The sequence below is a fragment of the Suncus etruscus genome, chromosome 20 (assembly GCF_024139225.1).
Source record: "Suncus etruscus isolate mSunEtr1 chromosome 20, mSunEtr1.pri.cur, whole genome shotgun sequence".
Taxonomy (NCBI): domain Eukaryota; kingdom Metazoa; phylum Chordata; class Mammalia; order Eulipotyphla; family Soricidae; genus Suncus; species Suncus etruscus.
In genome coordinates this window covers 27646819-27671850 of record NC_064867.1, presented here as the reverse complement: position 1 = coordinate 27671850, position 25032 = coordinate 27646819, and the positions used below count along the sequence as shown (strand labels likewise).

The 25032-nt window shown below is 44.6% G+C and overlaps 1 protein-coding gene across 2 annotated transcripts in view; it reads left to right on the top strand.

The window, feature by feature from the left end:
- Positions 1-1635: 1635 nt before the first annotated feature.
- ALDH1L1 (aldehyde dehydrogenase 1 family member L1) overlaps positions 1636-25032 on the top strand; it is a 48732-nt gene continuing 25335 nt past the window's right edge. For both annotated transcript variants that reach the window (XR_007491871.1, XM_049766500.1), the window contains exons 1-9: positions 1636-1741; positions 13902-14049; positions 15494-15728; positions 16469-16634; positions 16838-16939; positions 17766-17855; positions 19578-19715; positions 21276-21401; positions 21779-21870. Coding sequence is in view for 1 of the 2 variants with exons in the window: in XM_049766500.1 (XP_049622457.1) it covers positions 13923-14049; positions 15494-15728; positions 16469-16634; positions 16838-16939; positions 17766-17855; positions 19578-19715; positions 21276-21401; positions 21779-21870 (1076 nt within the window). In the remaining variant the exon portion in view is untranslated. The remainder of the gene's footprint in view (positions 1742-13901; positions 14050-15493; positions 15729-16468; positions 16635-16837; positions 16940-17765; positions 17856-19577; positions 19716-21275; positions 21402-21778; positions 21871-25032) is intronic.

Below are 25032 nucleotides of genomic sequence, written 5' to 3'. Positions count from 1 at the left end.
GCAATAAAGGAAACAAGACAGAGTGATGCAATGCCCAGGACACCTTGAGGTTGTATATAGCTATGTGGAGATTCTGTCCTGGGTGCTTGATACAAGCTCGAAAGAGAAAGAGAACCTGTTTCTGTAGTACCTGATGGAATGTTCCAGCAGCAGCTGAAGCCAAGGCTCTGAAGATGGAGTAGGCTTGGTGTGTTCAGGCACTGAGTCAAAACTCAGGCCCAAGGAGAGAGGGAGAGCCTTCAAAGGAAGGGAGGCAGCGGGGGGCCTGGGAGATGGCTCAAGTAGTAGAGCACAGGTCCAGTGTATGAGCATTTGAGAGAGAGTTTCTGAGCACTGTGTGGCCACTAAGTGTCAAATCAACAATCTTTCCCAGCAGAATGTCACCAAGACTAGCTTCTGGGCACTCCTGACTGACATAGGAAGTGACCCTTGTTGATATAAAGGGAGCCTGGGAGATAATATAAGGTTAGGGAATGGATTTCATAGTCACCAGGCTTACATTTGATCCCTGGCTCCACATGGTCCTGAAGACCCCCAGCCCCTCTGGGGGGAGGTGGGAAATCCAGGGCAGCACCTCATCTCACCTACCCACCCCTCACCCCCCCCCATTGAAGCAGCAGGGCTATGAGAAATGCAGGGAGTATAACCTGGTTCCTTGCACACCTCTTGGAAGGATCTTTCTCCCTGCCACTCCTAAAGTAAGTGAGGTGAGGAGGGTTGAGGAGGAATAAGGGCAAGGAGAGCTCATGTCGGAAGCAGATAGCACAGCAGGTAGGAAGTTTGCCTTGCTAACAAGGGTTCTATTCCCAGCTTTCCATATGGTCCCCTGAGCCTAGCAGGAGTGATTTCTGAGTGCAGAGCTAGGGGTAACTCCTGAGTGTTGCTGAATATGGCCCTGTAACAGAACCCCTCATCCTCCCCCATAAAAGACAGGGAGTGCTCCAGCTCTAAAAGGTCAGATGATTCAGAGAGGCTTCAAGCTGAGGGTCCTTGGCCCAGAGCAGGATAAGGATAAGACGGGTCTGCTTTGGAGCTGCCCTTACCCACAGCATGTGGCTGTGTTAACAAACAAGATTCAGTCAAAGAGGCCTTGGAAGTCGAGTTGGCTTTTTATTCAAGGTGGGTCACCACCGCTGGCAAGGAGGAAAGGAGGAAGGTACAGGGAGGTGTGGCCAAGGGGTGCCGGACCAGGAAACTCAGTATAATGTTCCACTTCGGGAGAGGCCTCAGTAGCAGTTAAGTTAGGCATTAAGTAGTGGCAGAAATTGGTATTCAGAGAACCCAAACAAACAGAACTTAAGCAAACAACAGCAAACACCTACTTTTGGGGGGCTTGGGGCTTCTATAACAATAGAAACATGACCCTTTGAAAGGAAGCTAGTACAGGCATTTTTCTGGATTCTGGAGCTTTATTTTTTAAGTGGGGGCTCCCCTTCCCCAAGCCCTGCTGTGAGCTCTAGGAAGAAGGACCCATTGCTCGTGCCCACAACATGCTCCGAAGGGCTGGCAGTTGGCGAGCATCACTGAGCAATGAGCTCCTAATGTCCCAGGCCAGCTCTGTGTTCCCGCCCAGCCCCCCAGATCCCTCCCCCGAACTGGGACTCTGGCTTGGCCTTGGCTGTGCATGCGGAGGCGGATCCCACTCACCCGCCCAGGGCTGGCCTGCACCGGCCACTGTTCCTGCCTGCTCTGCTCTCAGAGATCCCCGGGTCCTGGTCGCCTGCTGTTCTTCCCAAGCTTGGTGAGTTTCCCCAGCTTGCCCAGGCGCCTTAAGGGCGAGGACGCCAACTGGGAGGGAGGGGGGGAAACTTGACTTTTCTTGTGCTGAGCTCCCCCTTAGAGCAGCAGTGCCTCCTGGGGGCCTAAGAACCCCAGAGTCTGTACCATCCTGCCCTGCCTAGTGGTCTTGCAGCTGCCCTTGCTTGCAAGGGTAAAAAATTCAGATAGAAGTCACGAGCCCAAAGTGACAGCCATCCAGCCCATTGCTTCCAGTCTTGGGGCTGGAAAATCGACCCCTACCACCTCCTGGAGCCTCTTGTGGTTGCAAAGACGCCCATGATCCCTGAGATCCTCCAGAGTAGGGACTTCAGGAACTACATTCTGGGGAACAGAACAACCCCACAATGTAGCTCTTGGGGACCCAGAAGATGCTATGGGCACCTGTCGTGACCCCTCTCTTGTCACCTGCTCAAGAGAGACAGGAATGTCCCTGAGTGGGTGCTGAGTGGGTTCTGGTGTCCAATGTCCTTTTTTTCCCCACCCTCTTCTCTGTGACCTTGGGCTGTCTCTTGGGCTGGCATCAGGAGAGCCGAGAATTCCCAGTAGCTACCTGCCCAGGTGGTCTGGGCACATAGGTCTCCCAAGAATTTGGGACACTCTTTTCTTCTGGCATTGGACTCCAGAGCAACTCCCAGAACTCACAGCCAGGAAACCTGAGTGGCTTCTCACAGGGACTTAGGGTCTAGGTGCTTCCCCCTCTGCCCAGGACGGTAGAAAGGACAGCTTGAAGGGAGGCCTTCCTCTAGGGTACCCAGCTGGGACAGGGACAAAGTGGCCTCCCTGTAAGGGTGGTGGAAGAAGAGAGATCCGGATGTGGGAAGGGGCCTGGTGTTGGAATGAAGCTCTGTGTGAAACAGTGACTAGCCCCTGCTTTTTCTAGAACAGCTTCTAGAATCCCAGGACTCTAGGCCATAGCTGCTAGGTACTCACCTCCCCACCTCAAAGTGTGCCAGCTGGGCAGGGTCCGCTTGCTGGCATCTGCGGGCCAGGCTCTGGCTGCCAGTGTGGGTGGGCGTTAGTAAGCTGTACCTCTGAGAGTGCAAGGACAAGAGGGCAACTAGGGGGCGAGAGCAGTGGCAGAAGTGGTAGAGCTTTGCCTTGCATGCACTAACCTAGGATGGACCGTGGTTCAATCCCCTGGTGCATCCCTTATGGTCCCCCAAGCCAAAAGCAATTTCTGAGTGTATAGCCAGGAGTAACCCCTGAGCATCACCTGGTGTGGCACAAAAAGCTAAAAAAAGAGGGCATCAAGAAAGGCGCAGAAGCCACCAAGTCCACAGGGCTCATCCTCTGGCTTCCTGGGGCAGTACCTGGAGGGGTCAGAGGGCATAGGACAGGTCAGGCTTCCACACAGCTCAGTTTGTCACAGTCACCGTCCCTGGATCTTGATAACAAACAACCCTCAGACTTGCCTTAAGTACAAATGGAGCTTGTATTTCCTTTACTTTTTTCACCAGTAATGCATGTTATTGTAGAACAAAAAGAAAATCCTTGGGGGGGGGGGGAAACCTATAAATTCCAGACACAAAACTCAGAAATAACTGTGACCTAAGAGCTTATCCATTAAGCAATGACTTGATAGTTAAGTGTAAATCCTTGCAGGCTTTTACATTTCAACTACATACAACACCTCTCCACACTATATGATACATACTACATGGATGCCATATGCACTTACCATTTGCCACACATATATCACACGCCATACTTCTATAACACATGCTGCACAAGCATACATGCCACACATAAATTACATATGCATGTATACACACATCACATAAATCACACATTCTAAGCATACCATATACATAGCATGCAATATAACATACCATATACACGCCCCACATCATGAACCACATATACACATATTATATACTCACCTTACATATACCACACAACACAAGCTCAGACACAACCCTTTATTTTTTAAATATCTTTATTTACACACCATGATTACAAACATGTTTGTAGTTTGGTTTTAGCTATAAAAAAGAACATCCCCTATGAGAGATAGCACAGTGGCGTTTGCCTTGCAAGCAGCCGATCCAGGACCAAAGGTGGTTGGTTCGAATCCCAGTGCCCCATATGGTCCCCCGGGCCTGCCAGGAGCTATTTCTGAGCAGACAGCCAGGAGTAACCCCTGAGCAACGCCGGGTGTGGCCCAAAAAAAAAAAAAACAAAAAAAAAACATCCCCCTTCACCAGTGCAACATTCCCACCACCAATACCCCCAACTCCCTCCTCCCCCACCTTTTGTGTGTATTCGAGGCAGGCATTCAATTTCTCTCACTCACTACCATAGATACAACACTTTAAAAGTTCCTAGGATGAATCTGGAGCACTACAGCAGAGAGGACACTTGTTTTGCCTGCGACCAGCCTGGGTTCCATCCCCAGCTTTGAATATGGTTTCCTGAGCCCACTAGGAATGATTTCTGAGTGCAGAGTCAGGACTAACCTTTGAGCACCACCAGGTGTGGCCCCAAAATTAAAAAAAAAAAAACTTAACCAAAAAAGGCCCCAGCAATAGCAGAGCAGTAGGGCATTTACATTGCATACAGCTGAACTGGGTTTGATCCCCAGCATCCCATATAGTCCCCCAAGCCTCTAGGAGTAATTTCTGGGCACAGAGTCAGGAATAACCTCTGAGAGTTGCCAGGTGTAGCAAAACAAAAAACAAAAAAACAAAACACACACACACACAAAACAAAACAAAACAAAAAAAAACAGACAGACAAACAAACCTAACAAACAAAGTTCCTATGGTTCATTACCTCTGGGAGTGAGCATCTATTACTGAACAGGAACTGGAAAAGATGTTTTCTGGAGGTGGCATGGCTTCTACCACATGAAAGTAACTACCTAAAAAGTAACCCGTACAATTCACAGACTGATATTCTCATGCAAGCAGAATTTAGATAGAAAATTGCTGAATTCTAAAGAAAAGAACCATCTATAGGATTTGGGTATTAATTTCCAAATTTTCCTCTAAATTTTGTACAGCTGTCATTTTACGGATGATGTGTGAGTGTATATTTTCCCATCACAATCAAATGTGTTGTGTATTACTCCTATTTTATTAGAGAAAAAATGTCTCTGGTTTTATGATGCATTTCTTTGATAACTTGTGATTTGAAAATGTTTTTTTGTCTATTGGCAGCAATTTTTCGTTTTAGCAAATCACTTGAGGCATGTAAATTTTCACGTATGAACATCTATACCATGCTTTCTTCACATTTCTTTTTTAGCATCTGACTTGTGTAGCTCAATAGTCACCAGATTTTTCTAATATTTTGTTCTAATGATTTCTAATTCTTATTTTTGATTCAAATATATATTTATTTTAGAGAAATAGTGTAGCAGGTTCTAAGCTTACTTTGCACACAGCTGACCTGGGTTTGGGCCCCCCATCACCCCATATGTTGGTCCCTAGAGCCCAAAATTTAACCTGAGACAATGGCATGCAAGTCAAACTTGCTACCTGCTGTACTGTCTCTTTCACATGCTTTTGGCCATCTATCTCTTCCCTCCCCCTTGAAGAGTGAGGGGTCCTGTTCAAGTCTTTCTCAAAAAGAAATTTTTTTTTGTTTTTGTTTTTGTTTTTGTTTTTGAGTCACACCCAGCAGCGCTCAGGGATTACTCCTGGCTCTAAGCTTAGAAATCGCTCCTGGCAGGCTTGGGGGACCATATGGGATGCTGGGATTCGAACCACTGTCCTTCTGCATGCAACCAACTCACTACTTCTATGTTATCTCTCTGGCCGCTTTCTTAAAATTTTTAAGTATGGTTGGGTTTTGTCTTTTAAATTGTTGAGTTTTGAGAGTTCTTTGTATATTTTGGATACCTGTCCTTTTTCACATATGTATAGTTTGTTTGGTTTGGTTTGGGTGGTGTTTGGGAGGCCATATGGTGCAGTAACATGCAAATCAAGCTCACTATCTGCTTGTACTGCCCTGTCCACATGCCATTGGCCATCTATCTGCCTCCCCTTGAAGAGTAAGGTGTCTGTTCAGGTCTTTCTTCAATATTTTTAGTAGGGTTGTTGATTTTTGTCTTTTAAATTGTTGAGTCTTAAGAGCTCTTTGTATATTTTGGATACCAATTCTTTATCTTATATGTTGATTTGGTTTGGTTTGTTTGGTTTGGTTTGGGTGGTGTTTGTTTGGGGGGCCATGTGGTGCAAGGAATGAACCTAGGGTATAGCACACCAGTGCTTCGAGCTACTTGCTTGACTTCTATCGATTGTTTTTTTGTTTTTTTGTTTTTCTTTTTTTTTTTTTTTTTTTTTTTTTTTTGGTTTTTGGGCCACACCCGGTGATGCTCAGGGGTGACTTACTCCTGGCTATGAGCTCAGAAGTCACTCCTGGCTTGGGGGACCATATGGGATGCCGGGGGATTGAACCACTGTCCATCCTAGGCTAGCTCTGGCAAGGCAAATAGACACCTTACCTCTAGCGCCACCGCGCTGACCCCTATCGATTCTTTTTTAAGAGATTTTTTTTACTCCTTATGTACTTCATTTTCTCATTCTCTTAACAATATCATTTGCAGGGGAAAAGTTTCTCACTTCAATGAAATCCAATTTACTATTTTATCCCTTTCATAAACTTTGTTTTTGGTGATATATCTAAAAATCTAAACTCTAGGTTACCTAGAACGTTCTCCTGGTTTTCTATTATGTAGGAGTCTCAGAGTTCTACATTTAACATTTAGATCTATAATAGATTTTGAGTTATGTTTCAACATACAATTATTCAAAAAACATTCATTGAAAAGCCTATTCTTTTTCAATTTAATTTCCTTTGCTCCCCTGTGAAAGATCAGTTGATTATCTGTGTTCATTTGTTTCTGATCTTTGTTCCTTCTACTGTTTTAACCATCCACTGTATCACGTGTCTCTATAGTAGATTTTGACATGAGGTAATGCCAGCGATTGGCCTTTGTTCCTCTCCTTCTATATTGTGTTGGATATTCCAAAATTTTTACCTCTTCATAGAAACTGAGATTGTCATTGAGATTGTGTTGAATATTTAAACATAGCAGAATGAACTGAGACCTTTATAATATTGAGTCTTTCATTCATGTTTATGAACAATTTTTCTACTTGTTTTGTTTGATTTCTTTCATCAAATTTTTTTTGTTTGTTTTTGGGCCACACCCGGCAGTGCTCAGGGGTTACTCCTGGCTATCCACTCAGAAATAGCTCCTGGCAGGCACGGGGACCATATGGGATGCCAGGATTCGAACCAATCACCTTAGGTCCTGGATTGGCTGCTTGCAAGGCAAATACCGCTGTGCTATCTCTCCAGCCCCTCATCAGACTAATTTTATTCTTGGTGCTAATGTAACTATTATATTTTTATTTTCAAGTACAAATAATATTTTTGGGTATATAAAAAGCAATTGGCTTTTAGATGTTAACCTTATGTCCTATAATGTCCTATAGTTGTTTATTATATCAAGGAATTTGGTTAATTCCTTTAAATTTTTTTTATTTGTAATAATATTTTTATTTAAGCACCACTACACACATGTTTGTAGTTGGGTTTCAATTATAAAAAAAGAACACCTCCCTTCACCAGTGAAACCTTCCCATCACCAATGCCTTCGACCTTCTTCCTTCCACCTTCTGCCTGTATTCAAGACAGGCATTCTACTTCTCTCACCCATTAACATTGTCATGATAGTTGTTAGTGGGTTATTTCTCTAACTGCACTCTCCACTCTTTGTGGTAAGTTTCATATTATGCCTGGTTCTTCTGGTAGACAATCCTGGCATTCATAAATTAAAATATATTTATTTCTTCTTCTCTAATTTGTATACATTTTATTTCCTTTTCTTGTCTTGTTAAAGTGGTTAGAAATTCTAATAGGATGTTAAATAGGAATAATAAGATGAATATTCTTTCCTATTTTTGTGGGAAAGTTCCTACTTTGTCATCAAGTGTGATTGTAGTCAACTCCGGTGGTTCTCTTCATTCCCTAGGGACAAGCTTGTCCCTAAGACTACAAGTCTTCAACATCTTGCCAGACTGTTTGCCTAGAGAAGTGTAAAGAAGAAGGTGTAAGTGGTTTGTAGTGTATTTCTATCTCTACAGAGGAAACTTAGGCTGAGACTTTTCATCAGTCAGCTGAGAAGGCATCATTCATGTCTATTACCTACCTGAGACTTTATAAACACTTACCTTCTTTTCTTGTTTTGTTTTGTTTGTTTGTTTGGTTGGTTTTTGGTTTGGGGGCTACATCCAACAATGCTCTGAGGTTACTCCTGGTCTGCATTCAGAAATTATTCCTGGCAGGCTCAGGGAACCAAATGGAACGCAGGGGATCAAACCCAGGTCCATCCCAGAGTAGCAGCATGCAAGGCAAATGCCCTACCACTACCTTCTTAACACTTGCTCTCAGCTGCTCTCAATTCTGGTTCATTGGTGTAACACTCAGGGGATAGACTCTGCCTTACTTGCTTAGCTAGGTTCCATCTATAGGTTTATGTTACCCAAGGTTGCTGGCAATACCCACACACACACACACACGCACACATACACACACACACACACACACACACACACACACACACACACACACACACACACACACACACACGCCAAAGCATTCCCTGGAAGAAGGATGTGTTTTATAGCTAGAACTGAACTTTCGGCTTGTCCCTGTCCAACCTTCCCTAAAAAGTTCTCACCTGTGTCTAACCTCAGAAACACAAACAGGGTATCTTATTGATTGCCATCAGCACAGAGGACCGGGAAAGAGGTCAGTGGATGAAATAGTTGGAGACTGGAATGGCTTTAACCCTTTTCATTTCCATTTCCTTTGTATAGAGACAATCCATTAATTAATATAATTAATTAATATAATTTTGGGGAGGTGGAACATAGACAATGGTACTTAAAATTTACTCCTAGTTCTGTGTTCAAAAAGCACTCCTGATGGGGTTCAGGGACTCATATGAGGTGCTGGGGATTGACCCTAGATCCTGAAGGCACTATTTCTCTGATCCTCTGCAATAATTTCTTAATTTTCTGTGTATGAGAAAATAGGATTAATAATCCAACCCATCATTTTTAATATTTTTATTTATGATATCTCAAAATAGAACAAATCTAGCATTAACCTTGGAAGTAAAAGTTCAATGAGAACTAGAACCTTTACTAATAGAAAAGAAAAAATAAAATCAATAAAGCCAATGCACTGTTTGTGGATGGAAAGAAGCTATTGTTGTCAATAGTACCCAAAGCAATTGCACACTATCAACATTCCAAGATGCCTCCCTTTTTTTCAGAAACAAAAAGAATCAATAGAAAGACTCTTATGTCATTTTAAAGGCTCCAAAGTAATCAAATGATGTTGAAAAAGAACAAAATTAGAGGGCTTAGATGTTCTGTTTTTAAACTTACAAAGCTGCAGTATTCAAAATAGTATCCACTTGATTTTTGACAAATCCTCTAAAGAAGAAAATTAATATTTTAATAAATGTTTCTGATGTTAGGAGTGACTCTCAGGAGTGTGACTCAAATTCCTCTCCCACCCCCTAAGGAAATAAAAACATAAGGGCAAAATTTTAAGATCTTGAATTTAAATTTTATTAATGTACAAGTGAAGAAAAGGATAGAAAGAAGAAAGGAAGAGAGGAAGGAAGGGAGGAGGTGGGAATAAGGATAAAAGAAAGGAAGGGAAGGGTAGAAGGGAAGGAAGAGAAGATGGGAGGAAGGATGGATGGGAGGAAGGGAGGTTGGGAGGCAGGGCAAGAGGAAAGGAGGAAGGAAAGGAAGAGAAGGAGAGATGAAGAGGAGAGACAGAGAAGGAGGGAGAGAGGGAAAGAGCAAGGAGGGGAGGGAAGGAAGGAAGGAAGGAAGAAGGAAGGAAGAAGAAGGAAGGAAGGAAGGAAGGAAGGAAGAAGAGGAAGGAAGGAAGAAGGAAGGAAGGAAGGAAGGAAGGAAGAAGGAAGGAAGGAAGGAAGGAAGGAAGGAAGGAAGGAAGGAAGGAAGGAAGGAAGGAAGGAAGGAAGGGAAGGGAGGGAGGGAGGGAAGGAGGGAGGGAGAGATTATGTCAGTTTTCCTCAAACTAGAATGTTTCAGTGCAAAAAAAAATCATAAAACGTGATTAATTGAATCCCAACAAAAATTTTCTTTTCTTTCTTTCTTTTTTTTTTTTTTTTTTGTGGTTTTTGGGTCACACCCGGCAGTGCTCAGGGGTTTTTCCTGGCTCTGTGCTCAGAAACTGCTCCTGGCAGGCACGGGGGACCATATGGGACGCTGGGATTCGAACCGATGACCTTCTGCATGAAAGGTAAACGCCTTACCTCCATGCCATCTCTCCGGCCCCAACAAAAATTTTCTTTCTACAGAAACTGATAAATAAGGTCCATGATAGTCAATGCCATATTAAAGAACAAAACTGGTGAACTGAAACTACCATATGCCAAGACCAGTAAAAAAACTCTAGAGAGTGATGATAGCAAAGTGTCAAAACAGCAAAACTAAGTCCTTGTCCTCCCCTAACCAAAAAAAAAAAAAAAATGCTGAAAAGTGTATGGAAACTCAGAAACAACTCTATCAATTTTACTGACTCCAAGAGGAGACTGGAACTTAAAAATGTGGGAAAGCTTTCTGGCACCTTCTTATCCTTAATTCCAGCCCCTCAGCATGGTAAGCAGCATGAAAATAGGAGCAAATATTAGCTCCTGTTAGCAAATATCTGACAATGTTTCAAAATCTAGAATTTATAGAGTTCCTATAACTTGTCAACAAAAGATAATCAACATAACTATAAAGCAAGTCTAACATTAAGAAGTAGGATTGGGAGATTGTAAAATATAACCCAATGAGTTGTGAGATCACTTCAGGCATTATAAGCTCTACCCCCAGGAGGAGAGGTCTGAAGAAGCAGGGATTTATGAAAAATTAATAAAACTATCCAGTCAGGAAAGTCATAGAGTCAGTGGCTCCTTGTGGTATCTCTGAGCTTGTCAAGCAAAACCTCCTCTTTCTTTATTAACCCATCCCAATTCACCAGAAGGGGAAAGGGAGGGAAGGGAGGAAGAGAGGGATAGAGGGAGGGAGGGAGTAGAGGAGGAAGGAAGGGAGGGAGGAAGAAAAAGAAAGAAAGAGAGGTACCTACCCAAGTGGGCTTTTACATAACAAAAGAGAGATTTTTAAGAAGAGAGGAAGATGGGAGAATGCCTTTGTTTTGGGGTTAATAGCTAAGCTGGGTGTCATCTTAGAAAAGACAGTATGGTAATTTTATGTTTAATATTTGGAGGAACAGCTAAACTGTTTGCTGCAATCAAATATGTTGCAACATCTCAACTGCTTCTTTTTTTTTTAATGTTTGAAAATATTTTTATTACCTTGGAAAGAAACCTCATACCTTTAGTTCTTTTTTTTTTAAATAATCAATAACCAATGTATTTCTATACATGTTACAAGAACACAAGAATACAAGACTGTTTGTTAAAATCACAATTGTAATAATTACAGGATATTAGGCCTATTCCTCAAAACTGATAAGATTGTGAAATAAATTACACTACATTTGCCTGAAGAAGTACCTACTAGTGTACAAAAGCATGTGGATAATCTCTATGATCATCCATTTTTAAAGAAAGATAGAGTCATAAATAATATTATGTGAAAAAGATCAAAGTAGAACCCAGTGCTTAATGAATGCTGATTTTTGTGTACTAGTAGAAATTACAGTACATAATATATCTTGCAGTTGATCCATTATCTCAACTGCTTCTAAGTGTGCAATTCAGTATTGTTATTTACCTTTAGTGTTGTTCAAACATCATGGCTGTCTGTTTGCAAGAATGGATTTCATCACCTCAAACAGAAACCCAATGAGTATTAAGAACCACCACCATTACCATCACCAGCAGACCCTATGAACTTCCATTCACTTTCCTACCTACATCAATGGAACTTAATTTGCCACATGTTTGTCAACACTTATTTTTCTTTTTAAAAAATTATAGGAACCAGAGGGACAGTACAGGAGTTAAAGCACCTGCCTTGCATGCAACCAACTCCAATTTGACCCCTAGAACCCCTGAAGCAATGTTAAAAGTAACTGCTGAGCACTGAGCCAGGAGAAGTCTCTGATGAGTATGGCTAGATGTGGCTCCCAAACAATCATAAACATCTTTAAATAATGAAATTAAATATATTCAGTTGACCTTGGGTTGGGATGAGGTTCAAGCAATAAAATTAGGGATGAAGTTCAAACAGTAGAGACAATTCTTAGTGCCCATGTTCTGAGAAGTATCATATCATGTGCCACCTTTCCCAGAAACACCATCAAAAAAAAATTATAGTTGACCTACCTAGTATGAAATAGTTTCTCACTATGAATTTTAGTTGCGTTTCCCTACTGAATTGAATATCTTTTCAAATGCTTATTGGGCATTTGTGTTTCTTTTCTGGAGAAATATTGGTTTGAACATTTGATGCTTTTTTAAATTGTTTAAAAACATTAGTGATTCAAAACCAGAGAGCTCAAGGGGTTGAGTGCAGGCTTTGCATGTAAAAGGCCCTGGTTTAGTCCTCAACTGTATGGTCCCTAAGCAATGTCATTTGGGTCACTACTTTCCTTATGGCTATCTCCATAGTTTGGTCTTTTCCACATTGTCATAGATTTGGAATCCTATACTTAGTTGATTTTCAGTTAGCCTCTCTCCCTTGGTAATACACATTTTAAGTTTCCTCAATCTTGTCTATGGTTTCACGACCCATTTCCTTTTAGTGCTAATAGTCATCCATTGTCTGAAGATAGCAATTTACCAATCCACTCACCTATGAAAGGACTTCTTGCTTGCTTCCAAGTTTTGCTAATTATAAATAAATCACCAAATGCCCTTGGTCATCTTGGTTTTCTCTCGTGTTATCTTCTAATTTTGTAGTCTCATGTTTTCCATTTAGGCCTGTGACCTATTTTGAATGAATTAAAGACTGTAATTAAAGACTGTATCTGACCTGCCAACTTGCTTGTCATCCAGTCATCCTAGCACTATTTATTGAAAAATTCTCTTCACACCATTGCATAGATAGTTGCATTGTCAAACAAGAATGTTAGAAGACAAAAGGAATATTATTATAAACTTGTAATAAAGTATTTCTTAAAAGAATACAAAACCCAGTAGCCTTAAAGGAAATTCTTGATAAGGTTCTCTGTAAACTGAGACGTCTGTTCATCCAAAGACAATCTCTAAGAGAGCAAAAAGGGAAAACCACAGAATTGGAGGAGAAATTTACCATAGGTTGCTTAGATGATTTAAGAACAACAACAAAAAGGGGGGTGGGGTGGAGAGATAACATGGAGGTAAGGCGTTTGCCTTGTATGCAGAAGGATGGTGGTTCGAATCCTGGCATCCCATATAGTCCTCCCAGCCTGCTAGGAGCGATTTCTGAGCGTAGAGTCAGAAGTAACACCTGAGCGCTGCTGGGTGTGACCCAAAAAAGAACAAAAAAAATAGTGTTACACACACACACACACACACACACACACACACACACACACGCCCGCCAGCAGTCATCTCTAAATGCAAAGCCGGAGTAAGCCTAGGGTGTGGCCCCAAACCAAACACAAAATGTCCCTCAGAATCCTTAAGTCCAGTCTCCCCTTTTTAGCTACCTAATTCAGGGAAATAAACTCATTTGAAGGCTGAAAGCCATTTGGGACAAAACATTTTCCCAATTAACGGATGAGGAAACTGGGGCCTGAACACAGCAGGGAGGGTACTTGCTTTGCAGACAGCCGACCCAGGTTCAATCCCCAGCATCCCATATGATTCCCCGAGCACTGCCACGAATAATGCCTGTGCTCAGATCCAGAAGTAACCCCTGAGTACCACCAGGTGTTGCCCAATAACTAAAAACAAAAACAAAAAATGAGGAAGCTGAGGGGGGTGACTGACAGTGACATAGGAAAGACACCTTGAGACTACAAAAGGTGCCCTTCTTGGGGATTCTTTCACTGTGCCATCTCCCTACAGGTGCGCATCATCTGTGAAGCCCCAATGACAGCCAAAGGAGATGATCATTGAGGGTCCAATTACAGGTAGCCTAGCATTACAGGGTCATTTCCAGCTTTAACCTATTCATTCCTTCACCCAGGTCCTGCCACCACCAGCTGCCATGAAGATTGCGGTGATTGGGCAGAGTCTATTCGGCCAGGAGGTGTACAAACAGCTTCGAAAGGAGGGCCATGAGGTGGTGGGTGTGTTTACCATCCCAGACAAGGATGGCAAGGCTGACCCTCTGGGTGAGTGTGGGACCGGGCATAGGAAAGGGTGTGTTTGAGTAGCAGAACTGAAGGTCCCCCCAAGAGCATATATGGTCTCTCCTGTATCGTGCTTGGATGCCTGGATCTGGCACTATGGGGTGTGGTTGTGCTGCTCCCGACTTCTCTGAATGCAGCACCCAGGAGAACTTGTCACCCCATGCTATGCCCTGCCCTGGGAGTGTCAGCTCATTTATGGGGGCCTGGAGAGATTTGAAAAGGTGTGGTGTTTTCTAGAGGCCACAACTGGTGGTGGTGGTTGAGCATCCCAAGACCGGGTCTCATCTCAGCTACACTGATGGGATTGCAGGCAGGTGGTGCCAATGATGAGACTCAGCACTGTAGAGTTCGAGGCACATGCTCCCAAGCCATATCCTGACCTGAGAATGTGCCTTTCTAACAACTTTCCCTGAAGCAGCTGGTTTCTGAGCTGGGAACCTAAGTGTGACAGGAGGCAGGGACATTAGTTCTTACCCTTGAGGGTAGGGGCTGGGCCTTGGAATCCAAGGCCACCTTGGTTGTCACTCAGGCCCGTTTGAAAAGAATCAATGAGTCTGGCTACCATCCACAAGAACACAAATCAGAGACACAGTGACTTGATAGCATGTAGAATATGAGGGCAAGGCATTAGTCACCAAGTCTGGGGCACGGAGGGCCCAGATGTCCTACTAGTGTTTGTTCATCTTACTTCTTCGTGAGTAGTCCCTGGTATGTCACCCACTTCATTCCCTAACCAGACACAACAAGACTTCCCTAGGCCTCTGTTTTTGTATCTGTATCATCATGTGACTGAGATGGTCCAATCAGAGAACTTCATCAGATTGATCCATGATTCACTTTTGATGGTCAAGTGGTTCGAAATGTTTTAATTCAAATATTCCCTGAAATTTTTTTTTTTTTTTTTTTTGGTTTTTGGATTTTGGGGCCACACCCGGTGACACTCAGGGGTTACTCCTGGCTATGCGCTCAGAAATCGCTCCTGGCTTGGGGTACCATATGGAATGCCAGGGGATTGAACCACAGTCCGTTGTAGGCTAGCACAGGCAAGACAGATGCCTTACCTCTTGCGCCACCACTCCAGTCCCTTCCCTGAGCTTTTAATGATGTATTTTGTGTAGTCTGGAGGAACTAGCTAGGTAGTGTGGGTGGGCAGGTTGGGAAAGAAGGTGCAGAAATCACTTCACTGATGGGGCCGGAGAGATAGCATAGTGGTAGACATTTACTTTGCATGCAGCCGATCCAGGATAGATGGTGGTTCAAATCTTGACATCCCATATGGTCCCCTGAGCCTGCCAAGAGTGATTTCTGAGCACAGAGCCGAGAGTAATCCCCTGAGCACCTCCGGGTGTGACCCCCAAAACAAAACAAACAAAAAAAGAAATCACTTCACTGGAAAGGTAAAGGTGGTCTTGCTTCTCACCCACAGGCCTGGAGGCAGAGAAGGATGGAGTGCCAGTGTTCAAATTCCCCCGTTGGCGTACCAAAGGACAGGCTCTTCCTGAAGTTGTAGCCAAGTACCAAGCTCTGGGTGCTGAGCTCAACGTGCTGCCGTTCTGCAGCCAGTTCATCCCCATGGAGGTCATCAATGCCCCCCGCCATGGCTCCATCATCTACCACCCAAGTCTGCTCCCCCGGCACAGAGGGGCCTCAGCCATCAACTGGTGAGACAGATGGAGCAAAGACACTCCATGAACCTGCCCAAATAGTCACTCCCTTTAGCCAGAGCTAATTTCCTGAAGTTGCAGGATCCCACAGACACTTATGCTATGCTGACAGCTGGGATTCTGCATTGTACACTAGGAGAATGTTTTCAGGAAGCCACAATATTCCATAGCAGCAGCACCAGGATAGACCATATACACCCACCACGAAATGAGCTTAGAAGTGATCCCATCCTGAAGTGGCTCACCTGGACAGAAGGGGTTCAGGGGCTCATCAGAGGGCACCCAGGAGGTTGCCTTACTCTGAATGCCTCCTTACTGGTGGAGTAAAGGGTCCCCTGAACTAGATAGTTTGAAACGCTGGGAAGAAATATCATGGAAACTAGCTCTATCAAGGAAGTGAGTGATTTAGGTGGGTGGTCTGGGAGGGATGTCTGAATTGGGGGGAGAGACTGGATTCGCAGTCAAACAGGGTGGACTACAGGTGTCTTCCCCTCTGCTTGAAAGTTTCATCATTTCATTAGGCCTCGGTTTTTGTATCTGTAAAAAGAGCATGTTCTTCTTAGCGGTAAGGAGGACCATGTTACATGTGGCTTTACCCATTCTGTGGTTAGCTCTCCTTCTCCTTCCTGGCATCCTCTGGGGAGGATAAGTGTGCTAGAGGGTACCAGGAACCACAGTGGCATCGCATTGTAAGCGACCCTTCCTCCTGAACTCAGGGTCTCACTCTTGCTTCCTAGGACTCTCATTCATGGAGATAAGAAAGGAGGGTTCACCATCTTCTGGGCAGATGATGGTCTAGACACTGGGGACCTTCTGCTGCAAAGAGAATGTGAGGTGCTCCCGGATGACACGGTGAACACTCTGTACAACCGTTTCCTCTTCCCTGAAGGCGTCAAAGGAATGGTACGGGCTTGGCACAGGGGGTGACACTCATGTCTATAGGCCTAGCATCCTCCCTAGATCCAGCTATTGTCCACCAAATTGGCCAGGCATCTCCCCACCAAACCTCAGTGTCTGCAAGGAGTGAGCCCTCAATTCAGGGTTTCCAAGAAAGCAGGATTAAACCTCCTGATGCTCCTTATTGTCCTCTCTTCTGGTCCCCACAGGTACAAGCTGTGAAGCTGATTTCTGAGGGCAAGGCCCCTAGGCTTCCCCAACCAGAAGCAGGAGCCACCTATGAGGGTATTCAGAAGAAGGAAAATGCCAAGGTAAGTGAGGATATTCAGAAGGAAAATGACAGGGTGAGTGCAGGGGGTGTGGGCTAAGGTAGAACATCTTCTGGGGTTGTCAGCTCCAGGATGACAGGCCAGACCGGAAGAGAAGTCAATGGAGAGGAAAACAGGACCTCAGTGGAGAAAGGCCCAGCAGGGAGCAGGATCCATTTGGGCACTTTCTGTTCCTTCTTAGAGAGATCAGGCCAGTATGATCCCAAAGATTCGGTTTAGTTCCTTATTGCTCTGACAGTTAGGGGGACTGGGAGAGAGTATTTATGGGCTACCTCTTTTTTTTTTATTTTTTTGTGGTTTTTGGGTCACACCCGGCAGTGCTCAGGGGTTACTCCTGGCTCCATGCTCAGAAATTGCTCCTGGCAGGCACAGGGGACCATATGGGACGCCGGGATTCGAACTGATGACCTTCTGCATGAAAGGCAAACGCCTTACCTCCATGCTATCTCTCCAGCCCCGGGCTACCTCTTTTAATAGGTCTGATGGGGTGCTGAAGCAGGACCCCCAGATGAGAAATTGAGGCATAAGAAATGGATGTTCCTTGTGCGTGAACTCTGCAGTGCCTGGGCATAGTAACCACAAAGCAGTGTCCCCCAAACCCCTCCATCACTTGTATCTAACCTGGAAGAGACTAAGGGGAAACAGTGTCCAGAGCCAGGTGCCAAGAAGAGGCCCATCCAACAGTGCCCCCAGTCCTCTTCCAAGACTCTCAGCCACAGCTTTGTGGCCAGCAGGGAAAGAGGTGGGGAAAGATCTGAGGAGAAACTAGTACTGAGGAGTACCTGTGTGTCCCTTCCTCTCCTCGAAGATCAACTGGGAGCAGCCAGCTGAGGCCATTCACAACTGGATCCGAGGCAATGACAAGGTGCCAGGTGCCTGGACAGAGGCCTGCGGGCAGGTATGAAAGGTGTGGCTGGGAACAGACTGTCAGCGGGTATACCTAGCTAGCTGTAAAAATATCCAAATATGTGTGTTTGAGCCAGAGAGAGAGTGTGGCAGGCTGCTTTGCCTGCAGGTGCCTGGATTCAATACCTGGTCCCTCAAGCACTATTGAGCATAATCCCAAAACAAAAACCAAATATATACGCTTGATCTGGATGACACTTAGCCAATGCTCTGGCTTTCAATCCTATCCAAGTGCCCCATCACCACCTCAGGCTCCTACCATACAGTCAAAGCCAGCAGCTGAAGAAGAAATAGGCAAGTGTAATAAGGCCCATCCAGATAAAGCTATATGGCTGTGAATTCCTTCACTCCCACCCCATGCTCAAGGCTTAGGGAACAAAAGCTGGCCTGGGGATGTGATTCTGCAGTAGAACACAGACCATGCATGTGTGCATGTACACATACACACATGCAACAGACACACACAAGAATGAAAGAAAAGGTAGGAGCAAAACCAGTGAATCCTCCAGTAGCCACAAGTCAAGTCTGTGTGCACAGCACCAAGACAACAGCAGAGTCAAGCCCAGTGTGGCCTGAAGCTGCAAGCACAGGGCTGTAATGCAGCTCATTGTCAGGGCTTAGAGGCTACTCATTCTCCGCTGTGATCGTGTTAGAATTGTCTTAAGGGATCAGAAAGGGGCTGGTGTCATGAGGCTCAGTTGAGCTCGTAATATTCAGAAGCAAGAAGCAACCCAGTGAAACTAGAGTTCCTCTCATCTGGCAGAACACACCCCAGTATGGGACACACTTGTACGTATGTCTGCTAAGGGGATTGTCAGAATCCCACCTCCCAGAACTCCATCCCAGAAGAGTGAAGGAAGGGGCAATATGCTGTAGGATGGAGTGGGGCAGGGGGAATGGTGGGCAGGCTGAATACCAAATATGGAGAGTCCCTAGCTTACAGGTGCTTGAGGCATGGGATGGGGGAAGGATTATCCATGATCTCATGGAAGGCAGCCCTGTGTCCATGAGACCCTGGGCTGTCCAAATTCCTGATTTCTGACCAACTACTCCATGGGGTCCAGAAGAGTTTCCTGCCCTCATGGCCACAAGAAGACCTTGTGTAAGTGGCTGTGCCAAGTGGCCTTCCCAGGGCAGTGTTTTTTTCCCTTCATGTGACCTTGAGAAGACTTTGTCCCTGAGTGTCCACCTGCAGTGGAGGCCTTAGGCCATTTCACAGCACATGAGGCAACCTTGCCTGAGTCCCCCAGGCCTTGAAGGCTGCCCAGCTCCTTTGTGCCCTGAAGGCAGGTTCCTTGATGTCAGCAAAATCACCCTATGAGTGATTTTATCTCCAACTGCAGGTGAACAAGTCTAAAACAGAGTTGTCGCATGAAATAATAGTCATTTTCATTGAGTACAGAGACCACGCATAGGTGGGGGAGTAAGGACAGAATAAGTATAGATATCTCAGGCTATCCTGAGCCAGTTCCACCCAGGTTTACATGTAAGACCATATCTGTTTTGGGGTTAAAACAAGTTATAAACAAACAGATACAAAGAAACCAGGGATGATCTTTGTTTTGGGAAAACCCTAATATATGTCAGGGTTCCCTGTCACATTATCCTGGTCCCCCTCTCTCGCATGCCCATGGACCTGATCAGCCCTACCTAGGCGGCTGTTCATGGAGGCCGCATCTCACCCGTCACTTTCTACCTTTCCGACTCTCAACAGAAGCTGACATTTTTCAATTCGACGCTCAACACTGCAGGTCTGGTGCCTGAGGGAGAAGCATTACCCATCCCAGGTGCCCACCGGCCGGGGCTGGTCACCAAAGCTGGACTCGTGCTCTTCGGAAATGATGACAGAATGGTAGCAGCACTGCCCTGCAGAACCAAGGACACACCCTGGCCAATCCTTGGGTTGCTTGAGGGAAAACCAGACCTGCGGGGTCCAAAAGGATCCCCCACATTTTCCCTACCCCTGGGGAGCACCAAGCACAGGCTGGTTTCTTCCCTGATTGGGTTCTCTCACCCTCTCCAGACCCCCAAACTTAAGCCTTGAGTCCATCAGACTATTTGCATGCCATTTGGTGATATTCCCGGGTAGCTGAGCCTCACTGTCTTGCTCTTTGAGCAGAGGTGCCACAGTAGTACACCCAGAACACTGGCGTGTCACTCTGCTATGGTTCATATTGTCAAATGCTGCCATTCAAAATCCCTGTCACATATCCCTCATGGCTGGTTCCTGAGGACAGAGGTTTCCGGACATTTGAGACATCTTAACCAATGGCCCCATTTGACCAAGAACAGGGAAGCAGAGACAGCATTAATCAGGTCCCCCAAGCTAGTCTGTGTCTAGACTGGAATTTAAACCCTTCATGTTCTAGTTCTATAGCATTAGCTGAGCTCTGAGGCCCCGCTTCTGGGCCATGAGTGTCTGAAGGTGCTGGAGGGAGGGAAGGAGGACAGCAAAGTCTTGAGAACTGTGGAGAGTTCAGCAAACCCAGGCTGTATGTCCAGATTTGAGGGAGGCAGGAGCAGCTTGGCCCGCATCTGGCCTATGTCCACTTGTATATGGTTCCTACAGGCTGCATCCTGTTGTAGTCTGTGGTGGACATGGGTGGGAGTTTCTGGCAATGGCTCAAGGTGGTTGACTTTTTCAACCAAGTGTGTACAAAGCTCTGTCTTACATCAGGGGCCTGCAAAGCCATAGCTGAAATTCATGTGCATGTGGTATGTGAGAGGAGTCACCCTGAAAGTTATATATAGCTTGAGGAGTAGGTCAGGGAAGAAAACTACACCAAGTGGGGCTCAGGGTGGGTTCAGAATACCAGGCTGGAAGCTAGAGAACAAGGCACTGATAGGGAAGGGCTCTGTGACCTTCCCACCCCAGGGTTTCACTGTGATTACCACAGTAATGGTGCAAGAAGAGTAACTGGGGAGGAGAGGATATAGCTCAGTTGGGCCTGACTGGACTCCCAGCAGGCAGCCATGGACTTGGAGGGCAGTTGAGAAAAGTCCCCACTGGTCTGGTCATTGTATGGTCCCAGTTCAGACAGAGATCTCCTCTCCCACCTCTGAACCCCTTCTGTGTTTGCCAGGTGTTTTCTACACTGGGCTATTGAGCAATTCATTATTCTCTCCATTGGCACTTAGAGCAAAGCTTGAATTGTTTGTGTCTAACAGGGAGGCATCATTTATGTAGAAACAATACAAGTATTACACACCCCCAAATGAGCACATTGAGGGTGATGACAGGGAGAAGCTTAGTGTCCTTGATGTAGCATGGTGTCCTTTGTTTCCCCAATCTGAACCCTTGGTCTCCTCTCTGTAGTAATTGGGCTGGGCCTACCTGTTGGGGAAGCAGGAGTCTAGCATAGGAGGTGACCCAGAGTCCCTGCAAGGCTGACCCCAGACACTTCTTTGGCAGTTGCTGGTAAAAAATATCCAGCTGGAGGATGGGAAGATGATCCCGGCTGCAAATTTCTTCCGGGGAGCAGACAGCAGTGCCCTGGAGCTGACAGAGGCAGAGCAGGGCACCGCCGAGGCTGTACGGGTAAGTATTCTCTAGAGCTGTGAAGATCACATGCTATTCATGTGTGCCCCATGCTCTAGGATCCTCCATGCAGGTATAGCAAAAAAAAAAGAGTCATGCACAGAGTCACACCGGAATCTCCATGTGACGCACCAGGTATAGCTGGGTGTTAGGGGGAGTCCCAGGTCTTCCTGATGCTTAGGAACATCTAAGTGCCTAGAAGCAGTTGATGTCAAGTTTGGTAGATAGGTAGGTATGTGTGACAATAGCAGCTAGGGCCCTGGACCATACATCTACTTCCCTAATGGCTGGTGGAGTCTGCACCTCTGGACAGCAGCCCTTTGGAGTGCACAGCGAGCCCAGCTCCCCAAGATCACCTCATTGGCCCTCTTTTTCAGAGTGCCTGGAAACGGATTCTGCCCAACGTCGGAGAAGTGGAAGACACCACTGATTTCTTCAAGTCAGGTGCAGCTTCAGTGGATGTGGTGAGGTGAGACTGGGCAAGGTGCTTTCTGCCCTTCTAAGGACTCAGATTCTCACTGGTTCTCAGTCAAACTCCAGTACTTGTCTAGACCAGAGGTCCTCAAACTCTTTAAACTGGGGTACTGTTCACTGTCCCTCAGACTGTTGGAGGGCCGGACTATAGCTAAAAAACAAACAAACAAAAAACTACAAACAAATTCCTATGCACACTGTACATATCTTATTTTGAAGTAAAATACAAAATGGGAACAAATACAATATTTAAAATAAAGAACAAGTAAAGTTAAATCATTAATCTTACCAGAATTTCAATAGGAACACTGGGCCTGCTTTTTGCTAATGAGATGGTCAGTGTCTTGTTTTATATTTGTCACTACTAGTCGTAACAAGTGATGCACATGTGTATCATTTAGTCTAGATCTGATTGAAGCATTCAGACGTTTCATTCTGGAAAAAATCTGTTCACAGACATAAATGCTAACGAAAATGGTTGCCATTCTGAGCGCATGCTTCCTGAGATTGTTTGGCAATGCGATCACTGGTTTTTCTGCTAACAGATTTTGAGTTGTGAGGAGATGGCAAAAATTTTCCTCCACTTGTTTGATGAGGAGCCCTAATTTTACTTCAAATGCTTTCAAATGTGATAGCATCTGAAGTTACACATTGAAACTGTTGAGTAGCTCTGTTATATCTGACAGAAAGGCAAGATACTATTTCCATTCTCCATACCTGATCTCTAGTACTTCTTCGTTTTTTTGAAAGCAGAAAAGCTGTAATCTGTGGAAGTAAGTCATAGAAATGTTTCAAAACTCTCCCTTCATTCAGCCAATGGACTTCTGTGTAGTACTGAAGATGTGGTAATCTTCATAGGCAACATTTAACTCAAGCAAAAATTTCTGAAATTGTCTGTGGTTTAGTGCATTAGCTCTAATGAAGTTAACACACAATACCACAATTTTCATAAGAGTCCCACTTCAATCCCACTTCACAGAGCTTGTTGGTGAATGAGTCAGTATTGTTGCAAGTCAGCCCCTGAAGAGGTTGACTGATGGAGGGATGGAGGATGAGATCTTTCCCCTCCAGCTCAGAGCATGAGTCTGCAACCCTGTCCAGACGACGGTTCTGAGGTGAAACAGCGGGTAAACAGCTCGCAGACAGTCAGGCTTGTGGAAATATTAGCTTTATTCGGTGGACAAGACTGAAGTCCAAGGTCTCAGCCTCAGTTTCAGCCAACCACCCCTCGCCTTCCACAGACCCTTGTTTTTATCCCCCAGAATCAGGTACCACCCAATGGTGAGATCAGATACCATTCAATGGTGGAAGCAGAATCAGGTACCACCCTAGGGTGGGGGCAGAATGCCAGATCACACGCTAGGGTAGGGCACAATCACCGGATCAGGGTAGGCTCAGTAACATAATAATCCCAAAAAATATTTACATACACAACAAGTATGGCTATTGGATGGGAAAGGTTATGTTTATTCATCTCTTGGTTAATGAGAGCAGCTACTCCTTTCTGAGACCCTACTATGCTATGAGCAATACCAGTTGTTACACTGGCTAGATTAGCCCACTCCAGCTCCAAACCATTCAGTTTGGCAAACTTTTCATAAATGTTCTTTCCTATAGTTGTTCCTTTGATGCTTTATAGTGCAGAAGGCTCTTTCTGTGACTTCAAAATAGTCATTTATCCCACAAATAAAAATTAGAAGTTGTACAGAATCATGAACATCATTGCTTTCACTGAGTGACAATAAAAATAGGAAAAATTTTTGTGGGGTTTTGCAAATGCTGATGCAAATTGTCTTCTATGTCTTCAATCCTTTATGTAATTGTAGATCAGGCAGCAGCAGGCTAGATAAATGTCCTCAGTAGGTCGTATGTAGCCCATGGGTTATAGTTTGAGGAACCCTGGCTAGCCCTAGTTCTAGATCCCAAACTGCTTTGATATCTGGCTCTAGATCTCAAGGCCTCTTTTAGATCTTGCTCTAGATCCTTAGGCTGTGGTCTAGATCTGGCTCTAGATATTGGCCTCTTCTAGATCTGATTCTAGATCTCTGGAACTCTTATAGATCTGGTTCTAGATCTATAGAATTCTAGCTCCCTGAAATCCCCATGGCAGCCTATGATTCAATTTTCTGTTTTTTTAATTTGTTTTTTGTTTATTTGTTTATGATTCAATTTTCTGGTTTTTCATTTATTTGTTTTTTGTTTGTTTTTTGAGGGGTGGAGGGCCACAACCAGCAGTGCTCTTAGCTCTGTACTCAGGAATTTCTCCTGGCCATGCTTGGGGATCTATGGGATGCCAGAGATGGAATCCAGTTGGCCACTGGATTATCACTCTAGCCCTCCCAGCTCCTGTCTGAAAGCTGAGTAATGTGCCACTTGTGTCAGCATTGCTTTCTCTGTACCTTCTATAGGAAGCTAATAGCAGCTCAGTTCACTGAAAACCTGGCTTTTACAAAAGCCTTTGTATTTCTGGCATAGTATTTTTACAGTTATAGCTTATTTTTATTCTTTTATCTTTTAACTTTGAAACTAAGAATCTAAATGGTTTGGACAACACCACTTTGCATTGTCTCTATGTCTGAGTTGGGGCTGTGACAGAACCACAAAAGCACATGGTTGCAGGCAATAGGCTTCGGCTTGATCACAGCACAGCAAAAATATTAATAAATGACTAAATAACTGATATTTAGTTTCACAAGTGAGCTTTGTATGTTCATGTACCTTTTGTCTCTCTCCAATATTCTTTTTGTTGGAGGGCTCCTGGCAGCATGAAACAGTCATGAAGACAGTCTCTGCTGTAATTATTATCTCATTTCTCTGCAAAGATGTTTCTTCCCCTCTAGTTTCTTGAGATTTTTCCCCTTTAAGTTTGGTTTTATGTACTTTATATATTATATGTATTTATATAGACAAATAATTTTAAAAGATAGTTTGATGGGCTAGAGCAATAGTAACGTGGGAGGACACTTGCCTTGCACATTGGCAACTCAGATTTGATTCCCAGCATCTCATATTATCTCCCATGACCTGCCCCTGAGCACAGCCCAAAAACAAATGAGAAAAATTACTTTTTGGGGGCTGAAGAGTACAGGGATGAATTAACTAAAAGCAAACACTGTTTGCCCTTGGTCTAGGTTTAATCCCCAGAACCACATGATCC